The sequence below is a fragment of the Melanerpes formicivorus genome, unplaced genomic scaffold (assembly GCF_026170545.1).
Source record: "Melanerpes formicivorus ecotype bairdi unplaced genomic scaffold, bMelFor1.0.p_v2 SCAF_96, whole genome shotgun sequence".
Classification (NCBI taxonomy): Eukaryota; Metazoa; Chordata; class Aves; order Piciformes; family Picidae; genus Melanerpes; species Melanerpes formicivorus.
The window spans coordinates 1,635,179-1,662,178 of record NW_027142448.1 but is presented as its reverse complement, the minus strand read 5'-3'; the positions used below and the strand labels follow the sequence as shown (position 1 = coordinate 1,662,178).

The 27,000-nt window shown below is 50.4% G+C and overlaps 1 protein-coding gene across 5 annotated transcripts in view; it reads right to left on the bottom strand.

The window, feature by feature from the left end:
- TSPAN9 (tetraspanin 9) overlaps nucleotides 1–26,615 on the bottom strand; it is a 224,063-nt gene extending 197,448 nt beyond the window's left edge. The window contains exons 1-2 of one of the 5 annotated variants that reach the window (XM_068166086.1): nucleotides 26,514–26,613; nucleotides 25,827–25,887 (exon numbers count right to left, since the gene is read on the bottom strand). In XM_068166086.1, the coding sequence (XP_068022187.1) occupies nucleotides 25,827–25,833 (7 nt within the window). In that variant the 5' untranslated portion in view covers nucleotides 25,834–25,887; nucleotides 26,514–26,613. The other 4 variants (XM_068166085.1, XM_068166082.1, XM_068166084.1 and 1 more) reach the window with 4 other exon arrangements.
- Between the last annotated feature and the right edge of the window lie 385 nt (nucleotides 26,616–27,000).

The window sequence follows — 27,000 nt, the reverse complement described above, 5'->3', positions numbered from 1 at the left end:
AGATGCAGTGGCAGTAGATACAGATAGGGCTGAAGCTCTTAACATGCCTCAGCCCTCACAAGGAAGGTCTCAGACCCCTATGCCTAAGGACGTGGTTCAAGGAGCAGAAGATGTGGTTCTTCACTAGCAGAAGAATTGCAAGTCAGGGATCTCTTAAAAAAAAACTCAAGCCATAGAAGTCTGTGAGACAAGAGAGGATATATCCTGGGGTGCTGAAAGAATCAGTGTCATGTTCAAAAGCTTGCAGAAATCATGGGAGGTCTCCCACAGCTGGAGAAAAGCAACTATTCAACCTGTTCTCAAGCAAGGAGAAAGGACAGTCCAGGCAGCCACCAGCTGGTTGACCTTGCTTTGGTACCTGAGAAAGTCAGGTTGGAAGGGGATGATCACAAGATCATCTCATCCAGACCCATGCTCATGCAGGGTCAACTACAGAGGTTGTCCAGAACTGTGTCCAGGCAGGTTTTGAGTATCTCCCAAGATGGAGACTTCACAGCCTCCCTGGACAACCCATTCCAGTGGTTGACTCATGGTGAAGAACTTCCTCCTCACCTCCAGCCTCAATCTCCCCACCTCCAGCTTCATTCCATTCCCCCTAGTCCTATCACTGCCTGAGATCCTGAGCAGTCCCTCCCCAGCCTTCCTGGAGCCCCCTTCAGATACTGGAAGGCCACAATGAGGTCACCTGGGAGCCTTCTCTTCTGCAGACTGAACTGCCCCAACTCCTTCAGTCTGTCCTCACAGGAGAGGTGCTCCAGCCCTCTGCTCCTCCTCCTGACCCTTCTCTGGACACCTTCCAGCACCTCCAGATCCCTCTTGCAATAGGGGCTCCAGAACTGGAGGCAGTACTCCAGGTGGGGTCTCAGCAGAGCTGAGCAGAGGGGGAGAATCACCTCCCTTGCCCTGCTGGCCACACTTCTCCTGATGCAGCCCAGGATCTGGTTGGCTTTCTGGGCTGCAAGTGCACACTGAGAGCTCCTGGTGAGCTTCTCCTCCCCCAGCACCCCCAAGTCTCTCTCCTCAGGGCTGCTTTCCAGCCAGTCCCTGCCCAGCCTGCATTTGTGCCTGGGATTGCCTCCACCCAGCTGCAGGACCCTGCCCTTGCTCTTGTTGAAGCTCCTGAGGTTGGCTTGTGCCCACCTCTCCAGCCTGTCCAGGTCCCTCTGGATGGATCCCTTCCCTCCAGCTGTCTGCTGCACCACACAGCTTGGTGTCATCAGCAAACCTGCTGAGGGTGCACTCAATGCCACTGTCCATGGCACCCACAAAGATGTTGAACAGGCCTGGTCCCAGGACTGATCCCTGAGGGACTCTGCTTGTCCCTGGCCTCCACTGGGACATGGAGCCATTGACAGCCACTCTCTGGGTGCAGCCATCAAGCCAGTTCCTTATCCATCTAGTGGTCACCCATCACACCCATGTGTCACCAGCCTGGAGACCAGGATGTGGTGTGGGACAGAGTCAAAGGCTTTGCTCAGGCCAGCTGTGAGTAGATCTACTGACAGAAATCTGAGAGCAACAATAACCCAGCAGGGCCAAACACACTGCTGCTTGGAATACAGAGTCTGATGTAATACTTGGCTTCAAGCTGCCCCCATGACTCCCAGTTACACCCAGCAGCACTCACCCACATGACATGACTATTTTTGTTCAGCAGTTTTGTGAAATCTGTCACAAAATTGCAGACTGTTCACAGCAGTACCAGCAGCAGGCACTGCAGCCCACTGAGCACCCTTCAGGAGGACAAAGGCAAACAAGAGCTTTACAGCAGAGAATGATGAGTATTTCAAAATAAAGTGTAAGCCTGGAAAGCAGAGGAACAGTGTTTATGAAGCACAGCAGCCTGCAAAGCACTCTGCCCAGCTACATGCTGCCCCAGCAGCGCTGCTGCCTCATGCACAGTCTCAGCATACTGTGATTGTGCTGCATGGGCATCCTCAGACCCTGCAGCCAGCACGTGTGCCACCCCTTGGCAATCTCTGAGTCAGTGCAGTATCTACTCTGGCAGCCAGCCATTTTGCAGAGCAACTCATCTAACCCTAAGCCCATTTTCCATCATCTTTGTTGACTGTCCCACAGCTGTGGGTAGACTAATTCCCCAGGGACTTCAGCCTGGTTCCTTTTTCCCCTGATACTCCCACTGCACAGCAGAAGTTACTGACCTGGATGGAAAAGCCTCCAGTTTTGCTGAATAAACATGCATCAGAATCACCTGCAACAACCTTCCTACCACATGGCAATGCCCTCTCACACATTCAGTGCTTCTCATATGCAGAAGTTCACTGGCCCCTTACCAGGAAGCTTCTGGACACCAGATCAGAGGGTACAAGCCATGATGCACAGCTTGCTGAAAATATCAGACCTCATGCAGTCTGAAATGCTGAGGGCAATGCTGGACAAGAATCAGAGAAGAGTCAGGAAAGGGAGAAATTCTTCCTGCTTGAAAACCCCTCACTGCACTCTGGTGAGGAGAGAGTGCTTGAAAACCCCTCACTGCACTCTGGTGAGGAGAGAGTGCTTGAAAACCCCTCACTGCACTCTGGTGAGGAGAGAGTGCTTGAAAACCCCTCACTGCACTCTGGTGAGGAGAGAGTGCTTGAAAACCCCACACTGCACTCTAGTGAGGAGAGAACAGGCTCAAGAGGTTAAATAAAATGTTTGAGTAGAATAGAATAGAATAGAATAGAATAGAATAGAATAGAATAGAATAGAATAGAATAGAATAGAATAGAATAGAATAGATCAGACCAGGTTGGAAGAGACCTTCAAGATCATTGTGTCCAACCTATCATCCAACACCACCTAATCAACTAAACCATGCAACCAAGCACCCCATCAAGTCTCCTCCTGAACACCTCCAGGGATGGTGACTCCACCACCTCCCCAGGCAGCCCATCCCAATGGGCAATCACTCTCTCTGTGTAAAACTTCCTCCTGACCTTCAACCTAAACCTCCCCTGGCACAGCCTGAGACTGTGTCCTCTTGTTCTGGTGCTGGCTGCCTGGGAGAAGAGACCAACCTCTGCCTGTCTACAACTTCCTTTCAGGTAGTTGTAGACAGCAATAAGGTCTCCCCTGAGCCTCCTCCTCTCCAGGCTAAGCAGCCCCAGCTCCCTCAGCCTCTCCCCACAGGGCTGTGCTCCAAGCCCCTCACCAACTTTGTTGTAGGACTTGTTGAGTTTTATATGTGGGTATTAATTACCTGAATGCACTCCCCTGGTGTTTGAAAGCCACAAGCCCAACATCAGCTCCAGTGCTGGCTTCTACAATGATGATGTGCTGTACCAGAAGTACACTAATGTCTTTCATTGTTTTTCCCACCTCTGAGTTTCAGTGAGCCTCCCCTTCTTGACCATGACAGGAAGCAAGCACAAGCTTCCTTTGAAGAATCTTGGAGGACTCCCAAACAAAAAGACAGGATGCCATGTATGATAATGCTGTGTATTTGTAAGAGCTTGTCTATGTTCTGGTTGGGTGTCCACAGCATCACAATAATGCACACAGAAGTGCACCAGGCGAATGAGCAGATGTTATTTTGAGGCAGGAGCACACAACTACATCTACAGCTTTGTGGACACTGAATGCAGAGAGCAAGAAGGTGTCCAAGGCACTAAATGGTTTCAGTATTTTCACCTATAGAAGTGCTTTCTTTTTCTCTTTCTTTACATGTCCTCCCTTAAAAGAGAACATTTCCATGCCCACACTATCTCATTTCTTTCCACACACTGCTGCTGTCTTTTCATTCACCCAAGGCTCCCCAGCCTCATTTACTGTATTTCAAATGGCATAGCTCTGTAGCTCTGGATGCTTTAACAAACAGAAATCTCCCTGAACTTGGCTGGATTCCCTCAGCCACCACTGGCAGCTGACTGGTACTAGGCAACTGTGAGCCACTGTTCCTGAACAAGGAACAATTGGTAAAACAACCATCAGAGAGTTTAGTCTGGGCATTGTTCTGTGCTGATATCAAAGGAAGCACTCACATGACAACACAAAGGCAGGAAACATTTTAAGAGTACATTGCTTGGCATCAGCTCTCTGCTGGCTTGAAGATGCACTGTGGGCAGCTTTAAAGGAGAGGCAAACAACAAAAACCAAATCAACCACCCACTCCCCCTAAAAAAACCCAAATTAAACCAAACCAGAAGCAGACTGAAGACAAAAGCTGCAAACACTCATGACTTGTAAATAAATCTTTAAGAAGGTCAGTGGTAAGCACTGCCCCTGAGACTTTTTATCTCTGCTATTAGCTTTGAAAGCCAGGCTTACAGATTGCCACAAATTCCCTCTTGTTTATATTACTTAACAAGGTTACAACAGGAAACAGCCAGGAAGCACACCAGTTCTGCTAGCAGCCTAATGTTCCAACTCAAGACTGAAGAAGAGCAATATTCAATTCAGTCCTGGATCCCTCATCCCATCTTGCACATCTCATAGTCTTAGAGTATCAGTCAGGGTTGGAAGGGACCACAAGGATCATCTAGTTCCAACTCCCCTGCCACGGGCAGGGACACCCCACACTACATCAGCCTGGCCACAGCCTCAGCCAGCCTGGCCTTAAACACCTCCAGGGACAGGGCCTCAACCACCTCCCTGGACAACCCATTCCAGGGCTTCACCACTCTCATGGGGAAGAACTTCCTCCTCACCTCCAGCCTCAATCTCCCCACCTCCAGCTTCATTCCATTCCCCCTAGTCCTAGCACTCCCTGAGATCCTGAGCAGTCCCTCCCCAGCCTTCCTGTAGCCCCCTTCAGATACTGGAAGGCCACAATGAGGTCACCTCAGAGCCTTCTCTTCTCCAGACTGAACAGCCCCAACTCCTTCAGTCTGTCCTCACAGGAGAGGTGCTCCAGCCCTCTGCTCATCCTCCTGGCCCTTCTCTGGACACCTTCCAGCAACTCCACATCCCTCTTGCAATAGGGGCTCCAGAACTGGAGGCAGGACTCCAGGTGGGGTCTCAGCAGAGCTGAGCAGAGGGGGAGAATCACCTCCCTTGCCCTGCTGGCCACACTTCTCCTGCTGCAGCCCAGGATCTGATTGGCTTTGTGGGCTGCAAGTGCACACTGAGAGCTCCTGGTGAGCTTTTTGTCCACCAGCACCCCCAAGTCTCTCTCCTCAGGGCTACTTTCCAGCCAGTCCCTGCCCAGCCTGCATTTGTGCCTGGGATTGCCTCCACCCAGCTGCAGGACCCTGCCCTTGCTCTTGTTGAACCTCCTGAGGTTGGCTTGTGCCCACCTCTCCAGCCTGTCCAGGTCCCTCTGGATGGATCCCTTCCCTCCAGCTGTCTGCTGCACCACACAGCTTGGTGTCATCAGCAACCCTGCTGAGGGTGCACTCAATGCCACTGTCCATGGCACCCACAAAGATGTTGAACAAGCCTGGTCCCAGGACTGATCCCTGAGGGACTCTGCTTGTCTCTGGCCTCCACTGGGACATGGAGCCATTGACAGCCACTCTTTGGGTGCAGCCATCAAGCCAGTTCCTTATCCATCTAGTGGTCACCCATCACACCCATGTGTCACCAGTTTGGAGACCAGGATGTGGTGTGGGACAGTGTGGAAGGCTTTGCTCAGCTCCAGGCAAACGACATCAGCTGCTCTCCCCTCAGCTATTGATGTTGTCACCTGTGCAGAGAAGGCCACCAGGTTGGTCAGGCAGGATTTGCCCTTGGTGAAGCCATGCTGACTGTTCCCAGTCACCTCTTCACTATTCTTCTGAGCCAGCAGTGCCTCCAGGAGGATCTGCTCCATGATCTTTCTGGGCACAGAGCTGAGACTGCCTGGCCTGGAGCTCCCTGGTTCCTCCTTCTTACCCTTGTTGCAAATGGGAGTAGCATGTTAGTAGCAGCTACTGGGAAAAAACTCACATCACGTTGAATATATTTCTGTCATAATAATCTCTGTAATCTTTGTGGAGTGTTAGTGCAATTTAAGGTGAAAACAGAAAGCAGGGTAGTTTGCAAATGAGTTCTCATTCTCATTGCAACAAATACTTGCTTTTTATAAGCATGGCTGTACAAAGAGAATGCCTCACAGCTACTTGATGTAAGCTCCAGGGATTTATTTTTAGCTGACACAGTGTTTGATATTTTCACTTCTGTTTAAGTGTTACATGCTTCTCTAACATCATTTCATACTGTTGCCTTACATGCATCCTTTAAGGCCAGGCTGGATGAGGCTCTGGCCAGCCTGATCTAGTGTGGGGTGTCCCTGCCCATGGCAGGGTGGGGGGAAGTAGATGACCCTTGTGGTCCCTTCCAACCCTGACTGACACTATGACACTATGCCTTCTACCTATTAAAATACCAGGAGGAAGCTCCTGAAGGCTCATCTTGTGATACTGACATTTTGCTCACTGTTTCGCTGTTAACTCCTGAATGGATGCTCCACAATTTAAGCTTAAACCATTGTGAGCAGTTGCTGAACACACACATTGTTAACTCTGTTTGGGTTTTGGTGTGTGGGTTTGGTTTGGTTTTTTCCCCTGTTGGTTCATCTTTCTAAGTTCTTTTCACCTACTAGAAAGGCAAGATGGGCTAAGAGCTGATTTTAGTTTGAGAGACCTCACCTGGGACAACTGTGCAGAGAGCTTTTCTTTGGCCACACCTATGAAAACTTGGTTCTGTTTTGGTTCTTCCAGAGATGGTAAGCTTGATGGCTGCACCCAGAGAGTGGCTGTCCATGGGTCCATGTCCCAGGGGAGGCCAGGGACAAGCAGAGTCCCTCAGGGATCAGTCCTGGGACCAGGCCTGTTCAGCATCTTTGTGGGTGCCATGGACAGTGGCATTGAGTGCACCCTCAGCAGGGTTGCTGATGACACCAAGCTGTGTGGTGCAGCAGACAGCTGGAGGGAAGGGATCCATCCAGAGGGACCTGGACAGGCTGGAGAGGTGGGCACAAGCCAACCTCAGGAGCTTCAACAAGACCAAGGGCAGGGTCCTGCAGCTGGGTGGAAGCAATCCCAGGCACAAATGCAGGCTGGGCAGGGACTGGCTGGAAAGCAGCCCTGAGGAGAGAGCCTTGGGGGTGCTGGGGGAGGAGAAGCTCACCAGGAGCTCTCAGTGTGCACTTGCAGCCCACAAAGCCAATCAGATCCTGGGCTGCAGCAGGAGAAGTGTGGCCAGCAGGGCAAGGGAGGTGATCCTCCCCCTCTGCTCAGCTCTGGGGAGACCCCACCTGGAGTACTGCCTCCAGTTCTGGAGCCCCTATTGCAAGAGGGATGTGGAGGTGCTGGAAGGTGTCCAGAGCAGGGCCAGGAGGATGAGCAGAGGGCTGGAGCACCTCTCCTGTGAGGACAGACTGAAGGAGTTGGGGCTGTTCAGTCTGGAGAAGAGAAGGCTCCCAGGTGACCTCATTGTGGCCTTCCAGGATCTGAAGGGGGCTACAGGAAGGCTGGGGAGGGACTGCTCAGGATCTCAGGGAGTGCTAGGACTAGGGGGAATGGAATGAAGCTGGAGGTGGGGAGATTGAGGCTGGAGGTGAGGAGGAAGTTCTTCCCCATGAGAGTGGTGAAGCCCTGGAATGGGTTGTCCAGGGAGGTGGTTGGGGCCCTGTCCCTGGAGGTGTTTAAGGCCAGGCTGGATGAGGCTGTGGCCAGGCTGATGTAGTGTGGGGTGTCCCTGCCCATGGCAGGGGGGTTGGAACTAGATGATCCTTGTGGTCCCTTCCAACCCTGACTGATACTATGCTACTTGCATCAGAGTTGAACAACAAGTCCATCACCTGCAGCTTGTTCATGCCGAGCACAGCACAACTACAGCGCAAACACTCCGTGTGAACACTCATGTCCGTGACACAGAGCCTATGAAGGCTGAATGTGCTTCAAGCTTACTTTCTACCCACATTCAGACTGACTTTTCTCTATGGATGAGTTTGTGCTTTTGCAGCTGCTCCCCACAAATCTGCATGGTCTGCCCTGCTCAGTCACAGGCACCAAAGTCTGCCTTTTCTCAGCCACCCCCACAGCACCTCACATCATTCTCACCCTGTCTTTCTCACCCTGCCAGGTTGGAGAAATGCAGGGAGGGGAACCTCATGAAGATCAACAAAGGCAAGTGTAGAGTCCTGCACTTGCAGAGGAACAGCCCCCTGCACCAGTATAGGTTAGAGACCGCTCTGCTGGAGAGCAACTGTACAAAGACCTGGGAGTCCTGGTGGACAAGTTGCCCTCATGGCCAAGAAGGCCAGTGTCATTCTGGGGTGCATCAAGAAGGGTCTGGCCAACGGGTCAAGGGATCTTTTTCCCCTCTACTCTGCCCTGGAGAGACCACATCTGGAGTATTGTGTCCAGTTCAGGGATCTCCACCTCCAAAGAGACAGGAAACTACTGGAGGGAGTCCAGTGGAAGGCCACAAAGATGAGGGGACTGGAGCATCTCCCTGATGAGGAGAGCCTGGGAGACTTGGGGCTCTTTAGCCTGGGACATTATCAGTTCTTATCAACATCTAAGTGTTGGAGATCAAGAGAATGGGGCCTGGCTCTTTTCACTGGTACCCAGTCATAAGACAAGGAACAATGGACACAAACTAGAACACAGGAGGTTCCACATTAACCTGAGGAAAAACTTCTTGACTTTCAGAGTGGCAGAGCACTGGGACTGGCTGCCCAGAGAGGTTATGGAGTCTCCTGCTCTGAAGGCTTTCAAAACCCATCTGGGCACATACCTGTGCACCTTGCTCTAGGTGAACCTGCTTCAGCAGGGGTGTTGGACTAGATCTCTGGAGGTCCCTTCCACCCTTACCAGTCTGTGATTCTTACCACTGCTAGCAGGGTACAGTCAAGCCTGTCTTAATGCTGAGAAGAGAAAGTAAAACCACACCAAATGCTAGCAAACTTGCCCTCCTATTTTATTCACCTTGCACAGCATCAAATAGGCCAGCTCCAAATGATTGGTCCATGTGAGGGGCTTTATTCAGTGGGTATGTCTTCCAGTCTCCATCAGCCTGGTCTTGTTACTGAACCAAAACCCAAACAGGTTTTAGCAACCCTCAACTCAAATAATTGACTCAGATAAAGGTCTGAGATTTGCAGCCCACTTAGAAAAAGAGGTTTCCTGCTGCATTACTTTGGGGAATCTCTCCATGAGCCTCTGAAACCCACTAGAGAAGGCAAATTAAAGTAAATCCCACAAGCTTTCTGTCTCTCACACCCTGAGCTCTATATAGCAACACTGCACTCATGCTGTATTTGGAATAATACTGCTCTTTGTTATCTGTCCTCAGAAGCTGCACACCAAATCCTGGCTAACTAACCATTTGTTTCCTGAGTCCCCTATTTTCCTTCTCAAATGTTCCTGGAGTGAAGGCTTTGAAACAGGAAAAATCCTACAAGGCTACATGAAATAATCCCCATGGCAGCTTGAGGGCAATATGCAGTGAAGGGATAGGACAGGACAAGACAGGACAGGACAGGACAGGACAGGGCAGGATAGAATAGAATAGAATAGAATAGAATAGAATAGAATAGAATAGAATAGAATAGAATAGAATAGAATAGAATAGAATAGAATAGAATAGAATAGAATAGAATAGAATAGAATAGAATAGAATAGAATAGACCAGGTTGGAAGAGACCTTCAAGATCATTGTGTCCAACCCATCAACCAATCCAACACCACCTAAACAACTAACCCATGGCACCAAGCACCCCATCAAGTCTCCTCCTGAACACCTCCAATGATGGTGACTCCACCACCTCCCCGGGCAGCACATTCCAATGGGCAATCACTCTCTCTGGGTAGAACTTCTTCCTAACATCCAACCTAAACCTCCCCTGGCGCAGCCTGAGACTGTGTCCTCTTGTTCTGGTGCTGGCTGCCTGGGAGAAGAGACCAACCTCTGCCTGTCTACAACCTCCCTTCAGGTAGCTGTAGAGAGCAATAAGGTCACCCCTGAGCCTCCTCTTCTCCACTAGCAGGACAGAAAAGACAGAACAACTGCATAATGTAGTTTAGTCAAACAGAGCACAAGGTTGTGAAGAAGCTAACAGCCTCCCAGTACTGCAATGGTAAGTCCACAAAGGGAAGGAATGATTGAAGCCTGACAGAAGGGAAAGAACTCTAGGACTAATGACAACAGAAGTGAAAGAACTACCATTAACACTGCCTCTTGTTACCTACACACATCCCCAACTCTGGTGTTTAAGAGCACTGTCAGCTCAAGTGATGGGCTTGGCAAAACACTCGGCAATGACTTCTACAGCCCATAATGCTACACCACACAAAAGCACACAGCACATCAGGAAAAGAATTGTGCCCCTGGCCTGGGGGAACCAAGCTGCCTGAGGGGCACTCAGCTGCCTGAGAATCCACAGGAACCAACCCAAAGTGTCAGGAGACACATTAGTAGGAAGCAATTTGATACTGGCTCTACAGAGCAGTGGCAAATGGAATGTTTTAGCAGGACCACCACCTCACAGCCCTGTGAGACTACCAACGTTTCTGCTCAGTGACAGAGGTACCCCTTTGAAAGTGACTGCCCAGAGCAGCTGTGAATGCTTCACCCCTGGAAGTGCTTTAAAACCAGGCTGGATGAGGCTTTGAGCAGCCTCCTCTAGCAGACAATGTCCCTGCCCATGGCAGGGGGTTGGAACCAGATGACCTTTACACCTCCCTTCCTCAAGGCATTCCATGATTCTATGACAGGGAGCAGATCAGTGTTGCTACCAAGGAAAGCAGGGCAGACTCCAAAACTCCCTCCTATGTCAACATGGAGCTACAAATACAGGGCCCAATTTCTCTCCTGCACTGAAAGAAATAGTTCAGAGCTCATAAAGCTGAAGATTTTTATGCAAAAGAATAAAAAGCAATAAGGAATTCACTGATAATTGAAGTTGTAGCACTCCAGTAGGTCCATTTCCTTGGCTCCTTAAGACAAAGACACCTAAGCATAGAGAGTCTCCCTGGAGCTGAGCAGCAGGAGCATGATGCACAGAGCAGGCATGACCAGGTGGGTTCAGAATTTAAGTACAGCACCTGAAAAACCAGAGTTCCAAGTGGGCTTGAAGTGACTGTGCAGAGAGCCTCTGGCAGGCCTGGTAATAGAAAGATAGAGAAGTACTGCTTCAAGGAACTGAATTTAGCTGACAGCTGCCCAGCAGCCCAGCATGTGAACATATCAACATCACTGTTAGAAAGGAGGCCTTTCCCCTTCATCACAGCTGTGCAAACAGCACAGTGCATGCAGAAATCCCACACCATGCACCCACTCAGGCCAGAGGAAGCACCCCACATTTGCTTCCAGAGGTAGCCATGCTCAAGAACTGCTGCATGGAAGGCAGGTGGAGACTACAGCTCTGCAGGATCTTGGTGACAAGCAATAGGGACAAAAAGCTATGGAAGAGCAGAGAATGGTGCACCATCAGTGATGACATTCCTCCATCCCCTCTGACAAACAAGGAAGAGGAAGCCCCACCTCATCAGAGTAAATTTGCAGCTGACACCAAGCTGGGGGCAGGAGTTGATCTGCTGGAGGGTAGAGAGGCTCTGCAGAGGGACCTGGACAGGCTGGACAGATGGGCAGAGGCCAAGGGCAGGAGATTGAACACATCCAAGTGCCAGGTTCTGCACATTGGCCACAGCAACCCCAGGCAGTGCTACAGGCTGGGGTCAGAGTGGCTGAGAGCAGCCAGGCAGAGAGGGACCTGGGGGTGCTGGTTGATGGTAGGATGAACAGGAGCCTGCAGTGTGCCCAGGCAGCCAAGAGGGCCAATGGCATCCTGGCCTGCATCAGGAACAGTGTGGCCAGCAGGAGCAGGGAGGTCGTTCTGCCCCTGTACTCTGCACTGCTCAGGCCACACCTTGAGTCCTGTGTCCAGTTCTGGGCCCCTCAGGTTAGGAAGGAGGTTGACTTGCTGGAAGGTGTCCAGAGAAGGGCATCGAAGTTGGGGAGGGGTTTGGAACACAGCCCTGTGAGGAGAGGCTGAGGGAGCTGGGGTTGCTTAGCCTGGAGAGGAGGAGACTCAGGGGTGACCTTATTGCTCTCTACAACTACCTGAAGGGAGGTTGTAGACAGGCAGAGGTTGGTCTCTTCTCCCAGGCAGCCAGTACTGGAACAAGAGGACACAGTCTCAAGCTGTGCCAGGGGAGGTTTAGGCTGGAGGTTTAGGAAGAAGTTCTACACAGAGAGAGTGATTGCCCATTGGAATGGGCTGCCTGGGGGGGTGGTGGAGTCACCATCCCTGGAGGTGTTCAGGAGGAGACTTGATGGGGTGCTTGGTGCCATGGGTTAGTTGATTACGTGGTGTTGGATGATAGCTTGGACATGATGATGTTGAAGGTCTCTTCCAACCTGGTCTGGTCTGGTCTGGTCTATTCTATTCTATTCTATTCTATTCCCCAGTTGGGCCAACATCATCCTTGTGTCTGATTTGAGTGACTTCTTGGCATCACGACTGATTCTTTGCCATACTGAGAGCTTATCCAGTTACATGGATGATGTTAGCAAATCTTCAGGACCATTATTAGAAGTCCTGCTAAGGTAGCATGAGATAAAGACAGTTCCTCTGAGCCTTGGGGTTGGCCTTTGGACAGGTCAGGCAATTTTGTTTACAGGAGTCTTTTTTAAACTGTATGCTGAGGCCTTGAGGCAGAACTGTAAATGATCTTGTCCTGCAAGTTACTAAGTAATGTGATACAGCCAAGTTTTAATGTGCCATAAGCTTGAATTTCCATGTGTGAAGGCACCCCACTGGCAAAAGATGAATTAGTTTTGGGGAAAGGAAAATGCTTTGTCCCAGAGATGCTGTTAAGAGTTAATTGCTGCCTTTCCTCAGGTTGCTTGAACATGGAGTATTTCCTCCCATCATTAATTAACTTAATGCAGAAGTTCTCTTTGGTGCTACCACTGTCACCAAGGAAGCATGTTTTCTCATTCCTTCTGCTCCCTTGGGAGGTCAGATCTGTGTCCCTCTCCCACAGGCAGATTTTTGTTTAAGATTTTTAATACAGAGGAAAGTTTCTGCTTAAGTCTTTAGTGACATGTCTAACCAAATCTCCTTATCAATGATAGAACAGAATAGAATGGACCAGGCTGGAAGAGATCTGGAAGAGGGCTGTGTTCCAAACCCCTCACCAACTTTGTTGCCCTTCTCTGAACTTGTTCCAGCAACTCAACCTCCTTCCTAAACTGAGGGGCCCAGAACTGGACACAGGACTCGAGGTGCTGCCTAAGCAGTGCAGTGTACAGGGGCAGAATGACCTCCCTGCCACTGCTGGAACACCTCAGCAGGTTACACACATTGTATGGATATGCACCTTTGACATAAGGAGGTCATCAAGTTCATTCTGAAACTGAAAGACAGCCAAATAAGTTAACTAACTCTGTTCTCACACTTCTCCTTCTCACCTCGCCTGCCTGACCTCACTTTGCATTAAACTCTACAACCCTCTCTGTGCCTCACTCCGCTGGGCACAGTACAAAGAACCTGGGAGCCATAACCCTGCCCAACAGTCCAAAACAAGCTAAACAAGTGAAAAACACACCCAAAGCAACAGGTATCCAGAGCCAGCCTAGCAGATCCCACACAGGCATGGTGCCAACCTGTCCCTGCTCAAGAGAACCTCAAGAGCACTGCAGAGGGACCTGGACAGGCTGGGCAGATGGGCAGAGGCCAAGGGCAGGAGATTGAACACATCCAAGTGCCAGGTTCTGCACATTGGCCACAACAACCCCAGGCAGTGCTACAGGCTGGGGTCAGAGTGGCTGAGAGCAGCCAGGCAGAGAGGGACCTGGGGGTGCTGGTTGATGGTAGGATGAACATGAGCCTGCAGTGTGCCCAGGCAGCCAAGAGGGCCAATGGCATCCTGGCCTGCATCAGGAACAGTGTGGCCAGCAGGAGCAGGGAGGTCATTCTGCCCCTGTACACTGCACTGGTTAGGCCACACCTTGAGTCCTGTGTCCAGTTCTGGGCCCCTCAGTTTAGGAAGGAGGTTGACTTGCTGGAAGGTGTCCAGAGAAGGGCAACAAAGTTAGTGAGGGGTTTGGAACACAGCCCTGTGAGGAGAGGCTGAGGGAGCTGGGGTTGCTTAGCCTGGAGAGGAGGAGACTCAGGGGTGACCTCATTGCTCTCTACAACTACCTGAAGGGAGGTTGTAGACAGGCAGAGGTTGGTCTCTTCTCCCAGGGAGCCAGTACCAGAACAAGAGGACACAGTCTCAGGCTGTGCCAGGGGAGGTTTAGGCTGGAGGTTAGGAAGAAGTTCTACACAGAGAGAGTGATTGCCCATTGGAATGGGCTGCCTGGGGAGGTGGTGGAGTCACCATCCCTGGAGGTGTTCAAGAGGAGACTTGCTGGGGTGCTTGGTGCCATGGGTTAGTTGTTTAGGTGGTGTTGGATTGGTTGATAGGTTGGACACAATGATCTTGAAGGTCTCTTCCAACCTGGTCTATTCTACATTCTAAAAATGGTTAAAATGTCCATCTCCCTTAAAATGGCTGCCTGCCCAAACCATACCAGTACACAGCATCTCACACACTCCTCCTGATTCCATTACACAACACTGAAAACATTCAGGGCTCACTGTGCTTTATGGACACTAAAAAAACCAGCAAAGTAGTTGTTTAAAGCTGTAACTGAAGCTTGTCTCCTCTCATCAGCCCAGGTCTGACATCCAGACACAGCAGTTTCCCACAGTAGCTTTTGCAACACACTGCAATGACTCTGAGTGATGAGCAGTGTGGCCTAACCAGTGCAGAGCACAGGGCACAATGACTTCCCTGCTCCTGCTGGCCACACTATTCCTAATGCAGGCCAGGATGCCATTGGCCTTCTTGGCCACCTGGGCACACTGCTGGCTCATATTCAGGCAGCTGTCAATCAGCACCCCCAGGTCCCTCTCTCTTTGGCAGCTCTCAGCCACTCTGACCCCAGCCTGTAGCTCTGCATGGGGTTGCTGTGGCCAAAGTGCAGCACCTGGCACTTGGACTTGTTGAATGCCATCCTGTTGGACTCTGCCCATCTGTCCAGTCTCTCCTTCCCAAGGGAATAGAATGCAAATATGGAAGAGAGTATTATGGACTGGAGATGAAAACTAAACCAGCTTTAATAAAAACACTAAAGAGAAAATGGAATCTATACACATACAGATATAAAGCCAGTATCAGACCAACTTGCCTGAGAGCAATGACACCACCATCATCACTGATGCTGTGGGCAGGCCCAGGCTGAACTCAGCTGTAGACAGGAACTAGACTGAGGTACAGAATTCTGCAACTGGTTTAAGGAACACATGGATCAGCAGAATGGACAGAGTTCTCCTCAGATGCTGGCCACTGTAAAAGAGGCTTGATCCTGGTGATCCCTCAGCTTTACCCTGCATATGATGTAGATGGAATGGAATCCCTTGTTGCTCGGTTTAGGGTCACCTGTCCTGTCTGCTCCTCCCTACAGGTACAGCCTTTTAACTTCTGCACCCCCAAGGTGGCACAGAAGATTTAGCAGTGAATTTGGTTTCCTCAGAAGCAAGTACAAGAAGCAAGAGCTTTCCTGCACCCCCATCTGTGGCAGTAACTCTAACTATCAGCATCATCACTGCTAGAATCAGACATTCTCTGCAGAAACACACCATGCACTCCACAAACTGCCATGACTTACAACAGAATCAGCTGAAAATTAGAAACTGGACTAATGATGTTCTCACTCAAACCAGGACACCAGGATTCTGCAATCACTCACCATAATTAACACATCATATGGTGACACTGCCATAGATTGGATCTGCAATGTAAATATTTGCCAAACAGCAGAGGGTCCAGTGCTACCTCACAGGGTAACACAAGACTCTCACTTGATGTGCTTTCCCTTCTACAGCAAGAGTTAAGGCTGCTCTGGGAATTCTCACTTTCATAACATAAGGCAGTTTAAACACTATAGATAATGTTACATTAATTCCTGCAGTATCAGGTTTTCAGGGGTAGACACAAGATGAAAGAGCTCAGAACACAGCAAGCACTTCAATGGTAGAGAAATTAGGAAGAAACTCCTGGAACAAATACCTAGTTCATGATTGCCCAGCTATCTGTCCCCTGCTGTATTCCATCACCCAAGAGCAGAGTCCAGCTTCCCTAGGATGCAGGTGTCCAGAGAACAACATTTGGTAGGATTCAGAGCAGGGCACACAAGCAAGATAATAACAATCACCAAAAAAATCACAGAATCACAAAGGCTCCAGCCTTGGTGAGAGAGAGAGACCTCAAAGATCATCAAGTCCAACCTGTCACCACAGAACTCATGACTAGACCATGGCACCAAGTGCCACATCCAATCCCCTCTTGAACACCTCCAGGGATGGGGACTCCACCACCTCCCTGGGCAGCACATTCCGATGCCTAACAACTCTCTCTGGGAAGAACTTTCTCCTCACCTCCAGCCTAAACTTCCCCTGGCACAGCTTGAGACTGTGTCCTCTTGTTCTGGTGCTGCTTGCCTGAGAGAAGAGACCAACCCCTTCCCGGCCACAACCACCCCTCAGGTAGTTGTAGAGGGCAATGAGGTCTCCCCTGAGCCTCCTCTTCTCCAGGCTAAGCAACCCCAGCTCCCTCAGCCTCTCCTCACAGGGCTGTGCTCAAGGCCTCTCCCCAGCCTTGTTGCCCTTCTCTGGACACCTTCAAGTCTCTCAATGTCCTTCTTAAACTGAGGGGCCCAGAACTGGACACAGGACTCAAGATGTGGCCTAACCAATGCAGAGTACAGGGCACAATGACTTCCCTGCTCCTGCTGGCCACACTGTTCCTGATGCAGGCCAGGATGCCATTGGCCTTCTTGCCCACCTGGGCACACTGCTGGCTCATGTTGTAAACAGACAGTGAACTTTGTTGCCTTTTGGACCCACTTCTCATCACAATTACCTCAAGAGGACAGAAAGGATGGATTGGGGTGGGAAGACAAAGCAAAACAGGAAAGGTTATGTCAAATCCCATTTGTTCTGAACAAAAGGAGTAAGTCTAAACCCTGGTCTCCAGGGCATTAAACAGTGATTGCATCTGGACTCACATCATGGCAATGGACAAAATAGTAAAACAGACTCACTCAGACTAAAGGGAAAAGAGAGATTAAAGGGAAAAGCAAAACTTGCTTTTGTAAGCCTGTTATGAGCTGTATGATCCATAGCAGAGGCAGAACTCATCTGAACAGCATCCTTTGAGTCATGCAACCCAGTGGTGCTAGCCACACAAAAGTCTCTAACAGACCAGAACTGAGGGGACACAAATTCCCAGGCAGATGTGACCAAGGAGCTCAACTCTTCCCTCCAAGATTTCCTACAGGGCAGAGGGAAATACAAAGTTGTTGCAACAAATGCAGGTGGAAGGAGCAGATTCTGCAAAGCAGGAAGAAAGGTGAGATGGCTGCATGAAGCAACATTCCTCCTGACTAAGCAGGTCAGAAAACACAGATGCACATTTAAATTACTTGCACTGATTTTGTTTCCCTTGTGGTTTAATTTAAAAGGAGAGAGGAAGAAATGGACTCCAGGCAAGAAAACAGAATGCATAGCTCTCTTACAACACAACGAACCTCCTCTGAAGAGCTCTTCAGAGAGGAATAGATGGAAAACAATGAGAAGGGAAAGCGAAGAGGACACAACTGGGAAAACCAAGCTGTGATGAGACATAAGCAAAACTTCTTGCTGTCATGAAAGAAAGAAAGAAAGAGAGATTGCTTGGGGGGGACTGGAGGGCAGGAAACTTCAACTGGTAGAGTAAGAAAAGTGTAAGAGGGAAAAAGAGAAAGATGAAGGTGAATTGTTCAGGGAAAACTGCTTTAAAAGAGACATCTCAAGAAATTCTTTTCAGAAAAACAGGATGAAGAGGGGAGAAGTGCTTGTGCAACTCTTGGGGGGCATTCTGTGGTGACCATCCGTAAGGAACAGGCAGGACAGCAGGGAAATTGGGAAGCTGAGAGCCATGCAGATGAATTTACACAGGGGTGGCAACCTAGACTCCATTGTTCTCATTTCCTTGTCCTGCTTCTACCTAGAGGATCCCTTCTCTGTTTCACAGCTCTTTTGATTCTGCCTTCTATATTTAAAACAGAGAACACTTCCAGAAAGCTCCCAGTCACAATGAAGCCTCTCTCTCATAGCCCTCTACAGGTTACTGGTTGCAGCACTTACTTTTAACATGGCTTTCTGATCCTAATCTAAAACTACATTCACCTGAAGTACAGTTCTGGGTGTACCCACCAAAACCAGGAGCAGCTTCACAGTGTTGGATCCAAGCCCATCTTCCATCCCAAGTGGTTGTGAGGGGAATAAGTTAGAATTGGAATGAGCTGCCTGAGGAGGTGGTGGAGTCACCATCACTGGAGGTGTTCAGGAGGAGACTTGATGGGGTGCTTGGTGCCATGGGTTAGTTGATTAGGTGGTGTTGGATGATAGGTTGGACACCATGATCTTGAAGGTCTCTTCCAACCTGGTTTATTCTGTTCTGTTCTAATTTTTCCAGAGCTGCAGTTCTTCCCCATTGCTCTTCATGGCATCAAACAGCTCACCAACAGCTATCTACACAACTCATGAATAGAATGGAATAGAATAGAATGGAATAGAATAGAATGGAATAGACCAGACCAGACCAGGTTGGAAGAGACCTTCAAGATCATTGTGTCCAACCCATCATCCAACACCACCTAATCAACTAACCCATGGCACCAAGCACCCTGTCAAGTCTCCTCCTGAACACCTCCAGTGATGGTGACTCCACCACCTCCCTGGGCAGCCCATTCCAATGGGCAATCACTCTCTCTGTGTAAAACTTCCTCCTGACCTCCAGCCTGAACCTCCCCTGGCACAGCCTGAGACTGTGTCCTCTTGTTCTGGTGCTGGCTGCCTGGGAGAAGAGACCAACCTCTGCATGTCTACAACCTCCCTTCAGGCAGTTGTAGAGAGCAATAAGGTCACCCCTGAGTCTCCTCTTCTCCAGGCTAAGCAGCCCCATAGCTGCCTGTGCTGCTAGCAGTAGTGTTCCAGGTGCTGTGAAATGCAGTTATCTTACATGTCTTGCTCTTTCCCACTGCTGGAAAACTGATCAGCACTGTTTAGCACTGAAAGCCACTGCTACTTTTCAAACCCTTGTGAGACAGCATAGCAGCACTGGGGAAAAAGTGCTCTGCTGTATCAGAGAGAACAACTTTGTTTGTATTTGGAAAGTTTCCTTCACAGAGTTTTACACTAGACATTTAGTTTATTTTACCAGGAAGCATGCTCCTGTCTGGTTGCTATTACAGGTCCCTTCTATAGCTAGAGCCATTATCCCATTCCTCTGATGGTGTTGTGTTCACATGTATATAAATACATATAGAACTCTGCACACTGTCCTACAATGGAAACAACACAACAGACATTCTTAGGACATTGCTGTGTGTCCTTCATCATTCCAGCTACACTTTCTTCAAACCATGCAGAGAACAACCTTCACTCACATATCATTACAGTTTTAATACACAATGCAATGCAAACAACCCCATGCAGTGCTACAGGCTGGGGTCAGAGTGGCTGAGAGCAGCCAGGCAGACAGGGACCTGGGGGTGCTGGTTGATGGTAGGCTGAACATGAGCCTGCAGTGTGCCCAGGCAGCCAGGAGGGCCAATGGCATCCTGGCCTGCATCAGGAACAGTGTGGCCAGCAGGAGCAGGGAGGTCATTCTGCCCCTGTACTCTGCACTGGTTAGGCCACACCTTGAGTTCTGTGTCCAGTTCTGGGCCCCTCAGTTTAGGAAGGAGGTTGACTTGCTGGAACAAGTCCAGAGAAGGGCAACAAAGTTGGTGAGGGGCTTGGAACACAGCCCTGTGAGGAGAGACTGAGGGAGCTGGGGCTGCTTAGCCTGGAGAGGAGGAGACTCAGGGGTGACCTTATTGCTCTCTACAACTACCTGAAGGGAGGTTGTAGACAGGCAGAGGTTGGTCTCTTCTCCCAGGCAGCCAGCACCAGAACAAGAGGACAGAGTCTCAGGCTGCGCCAGGGGAAGTTCAGGCTGGAGGTCAGGAGGAAGTTCTACCCAGAGAGAGTGATTGCCCATTGGAATGGGCTGCCTGGGGAGGTGGTGGAGTCACCATCACTGGAGGTGTTCAGGAGGAGACTTGATGGGGTGCTTGGTGCCATGGGTTAGTTGATTAGGTGGTGTTGGATGATAGGTTGGACTCCATGATCTTGAAGGTCTCTTCCAACCTGGTTTATTCTATTCTAAAGCTAATTTAGGGATAAGTACACATCTGAGAAACCAAAGACCTGTTCAAAATAAAGCTAGCTGAGTATTCTGGGCACCACCACCTTTCAGCTGCAGGCAGAGCTGTAAGTAAAACACAGCAGTAGACAAAGAAAGGGAAAGCATGCTTGCAAAAGCATTCTTGAACTGTTTAACCTTTATAAATAAGCACATCCAAATAGAAAGTCTCATTGCCTGTGCTCAGCACGAGTTCTGAGTACAGCTGCAGGCACTATAAAAAGTTTGCCAACATACTGCCACAAGGCACTTGAGGAGGCAGAACTCACCACTGAACTGCAAAAGATACTAACTCGGGTTTGTAACTTGAAGAGTGTGCAAGTCTGTGTCCCAGGCTCTGCCCCTTCACAGTCATTGGGAAATTAGTAGAGATTACCTAGAGGTTAGAGAGAACAATGAAAGCCCTGACTGCAGACACAACTACCCATCAGGCAGTACGGATCTAGCTTGTCACATCTGCCTTCCTAAGAGCCTTGCCAACAGTGTCCTAACCCCAGGATTCCTTCAAGGTCAAGTCTTGCCTCCTGCAATCATTCAGATCAAATCAATTAGGAGCGGACCTGAAGGACACCAGACACAGATGAACTCACAGATCCCTCTGCTCTCTGAGTTGTGACAGTCACAAGATTTAATGCCATCTCCTTCTAGCCTGCTGGGTGTGACATTTCAGCTCTCTGTGCAGCGCACCACCTCATCCTTCCTTTGCAGTCCTTCCTCCCAGAGCAGGGACACAGACTTCCTTTCTCTTAGCTTACTGCCTTCTCAAGACTCCTGCAATTTTACTCACTCCTCCTAAGATCCTTCTCTCTAGCCCCCTGACTCCTCCTCCTCAGATATGCCACATAAGGAAAATGCAGCTCTTGTGGTCCTGTGCTTGCATGAGGCTGATTTCCTCCATCATATCCTCATTGTGAGAACACAGAGTCCATGGAATTATCAAGCTGTGAAGACTGTCCATAGTGAAGGCAGCTCCACTTGAACATCAGTGTAGAAACCCAAGCTGTTATCACACTTAGGATCATAGTATCGGTCAGGGTTGGAAAGGACCCCAAGGATCATCTAGTTCCAACCCCCCTGCCATGGGCAGGGACACCCCACACTACATCAGCCTGGGCACAGCCTCATCCAGCCTGGCCTTAAACACCTCCAGGGATAGGGCCTCAAACAACTCCCTGGACAACCCATTCCAGGGCTGCTTCTGCTGATTCTAGAGACATGCAGTGACTTGGCCTCAGAACTATAACTGGCTTTTCACTAGTTAATGCAGTTTGTTTCCTCTTTTGAGCTTATACCAGGAATCATGGAAATAAACACCCTAGCTATTAGTCACTTCCACCTTCAGAAATATCAGGGTTAGAACAAGCATGACAGAGCTGGCATTAGCTAGAGCTCTGACAACACAAGGAAAAAGTGCTTTCAAAAGAATGCAAGGGAAGAATTCCATTTGAAACAAAGATGAATTCAAACTTCAAATCTTTTAACCTGATGATACTGCCTCAGTATGATCATAATATCACATCATGCTCCCATCACTGCAAAGAAATGCTAATCTTAATTCATATTTATCCACCTGAAGTTTTATTGGAGCAGATGCTCCTGATTTAGTCTGGCTCATCTCCCTGGAGTTATCCCCAGAACAAGCCTAGCTGGTTCACAGTCCTGATTTAAAAAGCTTTTTAATGATAGAATTTTTCCACTCCTCCTCAAAAGGCAGTTTAACAGCTTCATACAGCTCACTGCTATCAAAATGCAGTACATCATCTTCTGAGGATCCCACACTTCCTACCCACTTCTTCTGTGTGAAGCAGAGGTCAGATGCTGCCTGGTTTACTGTGCTTGCAGATGAGGCAAAAGCAGCAGAGCTCTGCCTGAGAGTTGTTTTTATTCTACAAACTCTGGGCAACCTGTTCCAACACTTAACCTTCCTGATAGCAGAAAAGGTTTTCATTACATATGGCTTGAACCTCCTGTTTGAGCTTGCCCCTCACACAACCACTCATACCAATGTGAAGAAACTAGCTCTGTCTTCTTAACAATCTCTTAAGTGCTGGGTTACTTTAGATCCTATCAAAGTCTTTTCTTTACTGGGCTAAGTGAGCCCAGTTCCATCAGCTAAGGGACACACTTTAGCACCACACTTAGTAGTGTTTAACAGTGGTTGGACACAATGATCTTAAAGGTCTTCTCCAATGTAAATGATTCTATGATATGATCCTCATACTGTACTAGGATCCCCAGTGCACTGAAAGGCTTTAAAGGACAAAATAAGCATCACCTCCACCCCTACTCTGTCCATGGCCACAAGCTCTCTATTTCAGCTCTGCCTTTGCCTGTCACTCCCTTTCTCTGGTCACAGACTGCTAATCCAGACCCTAGGCATGGTCTGACTTCCTCACTTGACCACAGTCCTGCCATATCACTTATGGACCTGCTCAGTGATAGCTTGACTACCATTAGTGGGCCTGATCCTGACCTGATGATTCACATCTCACAGTATCACAGTATCGCAGTATAACTTAGGTTGGAAAGGACCTCGAGGATCATCAAGTCCAACCTATCAACACAGACCTCATGACTAGACCATGGCACCAAGTGCCACATCCAATCCCCTCCTGAATGCCTCCAGGGATGGGGACTCCACCACCTCCATGGGGAACCCGTTCCAATGACCAATGACTCGCTCAGTGAAGAACTTTCTCCTCACCTCGAGTCTAAACCTCCCCTGGCACAGCTTGAGACTGTGTCCTCTTGTTCTGGTGCTGGTTGCCTGGGAGAAGAGACCAACCCCTTCCTGGCTACAACTACCCCTCAGGTAGTTGTAGAGGGCAATGAGGTCTCCCCTGAGCCTCCTCTTCTCCAGGCTAAGCAACCCCAGCTCCCTCAGCCTCTCCTCACAGGGCTGTGCTCAAGGCCTCTCCCCAGCCTTGTTGCCCTTCTCTGGACACCTTCAAGTCTCTCAATGTCCTTCCTAAACTGAGGGGCCCAGAACTGGACACAGGACTCAAGGTGCAGCCTAACCAATGAAGAGTACAGGGCACAATGACTTCCCTGCTCCTGCTGGCCACACTATTCCTAATGCAGGCCAGATCTCAGCATGGTCAAGGACCTTCCTTATACTCCACAAACCTGCCTGGTAATCTAGACTCTTGCTTGGCACTGGGGCCCTTGGTGCTGGGACACCTGCCTTGTCACCTGCATTGCCACCATCAGCTCCCAGCTCCCCATTCCATCCCCCAGTGAGGAACAGCTCTCCCATGACATATGCTCTGCCCCCAGTGGACCTAGTGGCCTTCCACTGGACTAGCTCCAGTTTATCCATACCTTTCTTGTCTCCTAGAGCAGAAAACTGGACACAGTACTCCAGATTCTAACAAATACTAAGTACAGGGAAATCCTTTCCCTTTGCACAATGGCTGCAGTCTTACCAATGTAGGCCTGCACACTGGTGGCAGCCTTTGCTTCCCAGGCACACTGCTGGCTCCCACCCAGCTTCTTTAAAGTGTTCTCATCTATTTTTATGCATCAATAAAAGCAGTGACATTTTGCAATGCAGAACACTAATGAGGCATCAGTCACTTGCAAGCAGCACGATTCTGAAAGGTGACAAATGGAGATGAGCTTTCAACTGCAAAGCCCAAGTGCAGTGGGAATGTTGATGTACTGCCTCTGAACAAGCAGGTCTGCCCAACCAAGGCCCAACCAACCCCATATTCAGCTCCCACTGAGTAATAGCAGGAGGCTTGAGTTCTCTAGTGAAAAATCACTAATTCTGTATACACCACAGATGTGAGTCACTCCTCCGAGCAGTGCTGCAGCCTCAATGCTCTTTTGCCATTTTATTCTGTGCAGTTCCTGTGTTTCACTTCTACTTTGTGTATTTGGGGAGGGAGGTGTTAAACACTGCAAATACACAGCTGTGTGGGAAACAGCTTCATGGACAAGCTGAGGGGCGCATGCTTTGGAAGAAAGGAACTTAGACTAGCAAACACTGTGGGATGTGTATCTCCAATGGCCATCTTCTGCTAAATAACCACAGAAGCTAAGATAACACTGATATTAACTATCTGCCTGCCTCAAGAGAGATGAACAGACTCATTCTAACACCACAGCTTCATCTGAGCAATGCTGCATTCGTCGTACTGATTCTGAAGTCTTCTCATGCAGCTTTATTCATGAGCATTAAAGAAAGTCAAGGTGCTCAAACCCAAATCTGCCCTCAGTTCTTCATCCTCCACTACAAAAAAAGACCTCCTTGTAGGATCTGTGCTTTGAACCTCAGAGGTCTAAAACTATGAAAGGGAATTATCTCTTGGCAGATTTTACATTAGCTCCCATCAGCTTTCACTCCTGCAGCTCAGAAAAACAATTGCAAAGTGGAAACAAAGGACATAGCCCCATAAGGACCAGGACTTTTTTCCCTGGGTGTTATCAGCCACATGCACATCACAACCAGAATTTACCTTCTGACATTGCTGAAATGATGGAGTGCTAACTTTGGCACCATATTCTGTGCCAAGGTAATTCACATGAATGTGTTTCCTCAGCTGCTGTTACCCTTTGCTATTATATACAGAATACAGAACTAAGCAGATGGGAAAAGACCTTTGAGATTACCAAATCCAACCTATCAGCCAACACCATCTGATCAACTAAACCATGGCACCAAGTGCCTCATCCAGGCTCTTCCTAAACACCTCCAGTTATGGTGACTCCACCACCTCCCTGGGCAGCACATTCCAATGGCCAATCTCTCTTGCTGGGACGAATTTCTTCCTACCATCCAGCCTAAATTTCCCCTGGCACAGCTTGAGACTGTGTCCTCTTGCTCTGGTGCTGGTGGCCTGGGAGAAGAGACCAACCCCCCCCGGCTACAACCTCCCTTTAGGGAGTTGTTAACAGCAGTAAGGTCACCCCTGAGCCTCCTCTTCTCCAGGCTAAGCAACCCCAGCTCCCTCAGCCTCTCCTCACAGGGCTGTGCTCAAGGCCTCTCCCCAGCTTTGTTGCCCTTCTCTGAACACCTTGCAGCATCTCAACATCTTTCCTAAACTGAGGGGCCCAGAACTGGACACAGGACTCAAGGTGTGGCCTAACCAGTGCAGTGTACAGGGGCAGAATGACCTCCCTGCTCCTGCTGGCCACACTGTTCCTGACACTGGCCATGATATGCTCAGGCTATAAAGAACTCCATCTATCATCTTAACGAATAAACCATTATAACTACCTGCAGCACCTCTGAACTCTGTTCAGTTCTGGCATCCACAGGTAAAGTTTCAGCCATCGGAGTTACGGCACAAAACAACCACAAGATTTGACTCTCCTAGCTGCTCTGGAGAATATCCAACCTTTTCCCAGTCAAATCCCAAGGGACTTACCCAAAGCCTTAAAATAAATTCAGTGAAGCCAGGTTAAGAAAATCCTAACCCCACGGTTCAAGCCACAGAACTATGCAGAGCAAAAGCACAGAATAAAAGCACTGATAAAGAGACTGAGCAGAAGAATGCAGCTTCATCCACCTTGTATTTAGATTTTCACCCCAAAGAGGTCCCCTCCTCTCTGCCCATCAGACATCTCCGGAGCTGAAGGCCTTTTCGGGAGTGCTGGGGAAGCACCCACCTCCCATCAGAGGAGCGGCGACAGGCAGATATCCAAGACTCAGCAAGGGAAGTTTCAAAAGCTTGAAGAGGAAAAGGCAAAGCCAAAGTCTTACATAAGCAGAGGGAAGGCAGGAACTGTCGGCACCATCTCTGCGAGCAGCTGCCAATGAGAGCTGTCAGCCAACTGACCAGCCAGGGCCTTGCTGCCCCATCGCCTCCCACCCGAGCTTCGCCCCCGCGCGTCTCCGCGCCCCACGGAGGCTTCTCCGCCCTCCCCCCCGTGCAGGGCTGGGCTTGGCGGTGCAGCCCCGGGCGGGGCGCAGGGCAGCAGCGCGGCGGGGAGCAGTCCCAGGCTGCCAGGGATGGGCACGGCGTGCTCCCGGCGGCGCGGCACCGCGCAGGCAGATGCCGCCGGGCTCCCCTCAGCCCTCGGAACTAACTTTCCTGTTTCCGCAGAAATCACACCGACAGGGCGGGGGCGAACGGTGCTGCTTTCACCCCACGCTGCTTACCCCCGCAGCCACCCACCGCTCCCTCGCACTCCTGCCGGGACCCGCCGCTCCCCAAGCGCCTCCAACCGCCAGGCCGGGGCCACCTGGCCCCCGCGCCCAGCCCCTCCGCCACCGGCTGTCCCCCGCCTCCCCTCCCCGCCGTCGCCCGTGACCCCCCGCCCGTAAGCCCCCGCCGCCGCCGCGCCGGCTCTCACCCGCGCGTCCCTGAGCCGGGCCGAGCCGGGCCGGATGGGGCCGAGTGGTAGGGGAGCCGCAGCTGCACAGCAGGACACGGCTCGGGCTCCTGCCAGCGGAAACGGGAGGAGGGACTCGGACCGGCGCTACCGAGCGGGGAGGAGCTGGGGGCGCTGCCCAGGGGAGGCTCCAGCCCCGCGGAAGAGGGGCTGCAGCGCCGGCGGCCGCTCCTACCGCGGGCTCTCGCCGCCCGGAGCTGGCCCAGCCGAGAGCGGGGCATGGGGCCGAGAGCCTCCCGCGCCGAGTCCCCTGTCTGAAAGCTCTGTCTGAAGGCTCTGCCTGCTCCTCTGCCGCCCGCCCCGCTACCGACGGGACCCCCCGGCAGGGCGCCAGGGCTGCCCCCTCCTGCATGCTCCCAGCGCTGGCCGGCGGCAGGCACTTACCGCCTCCCTCCTTCACCTGCCTGCCCTGCCCTGCCCTGCCCTGCAGGGCCTGCGGCTGGACGCT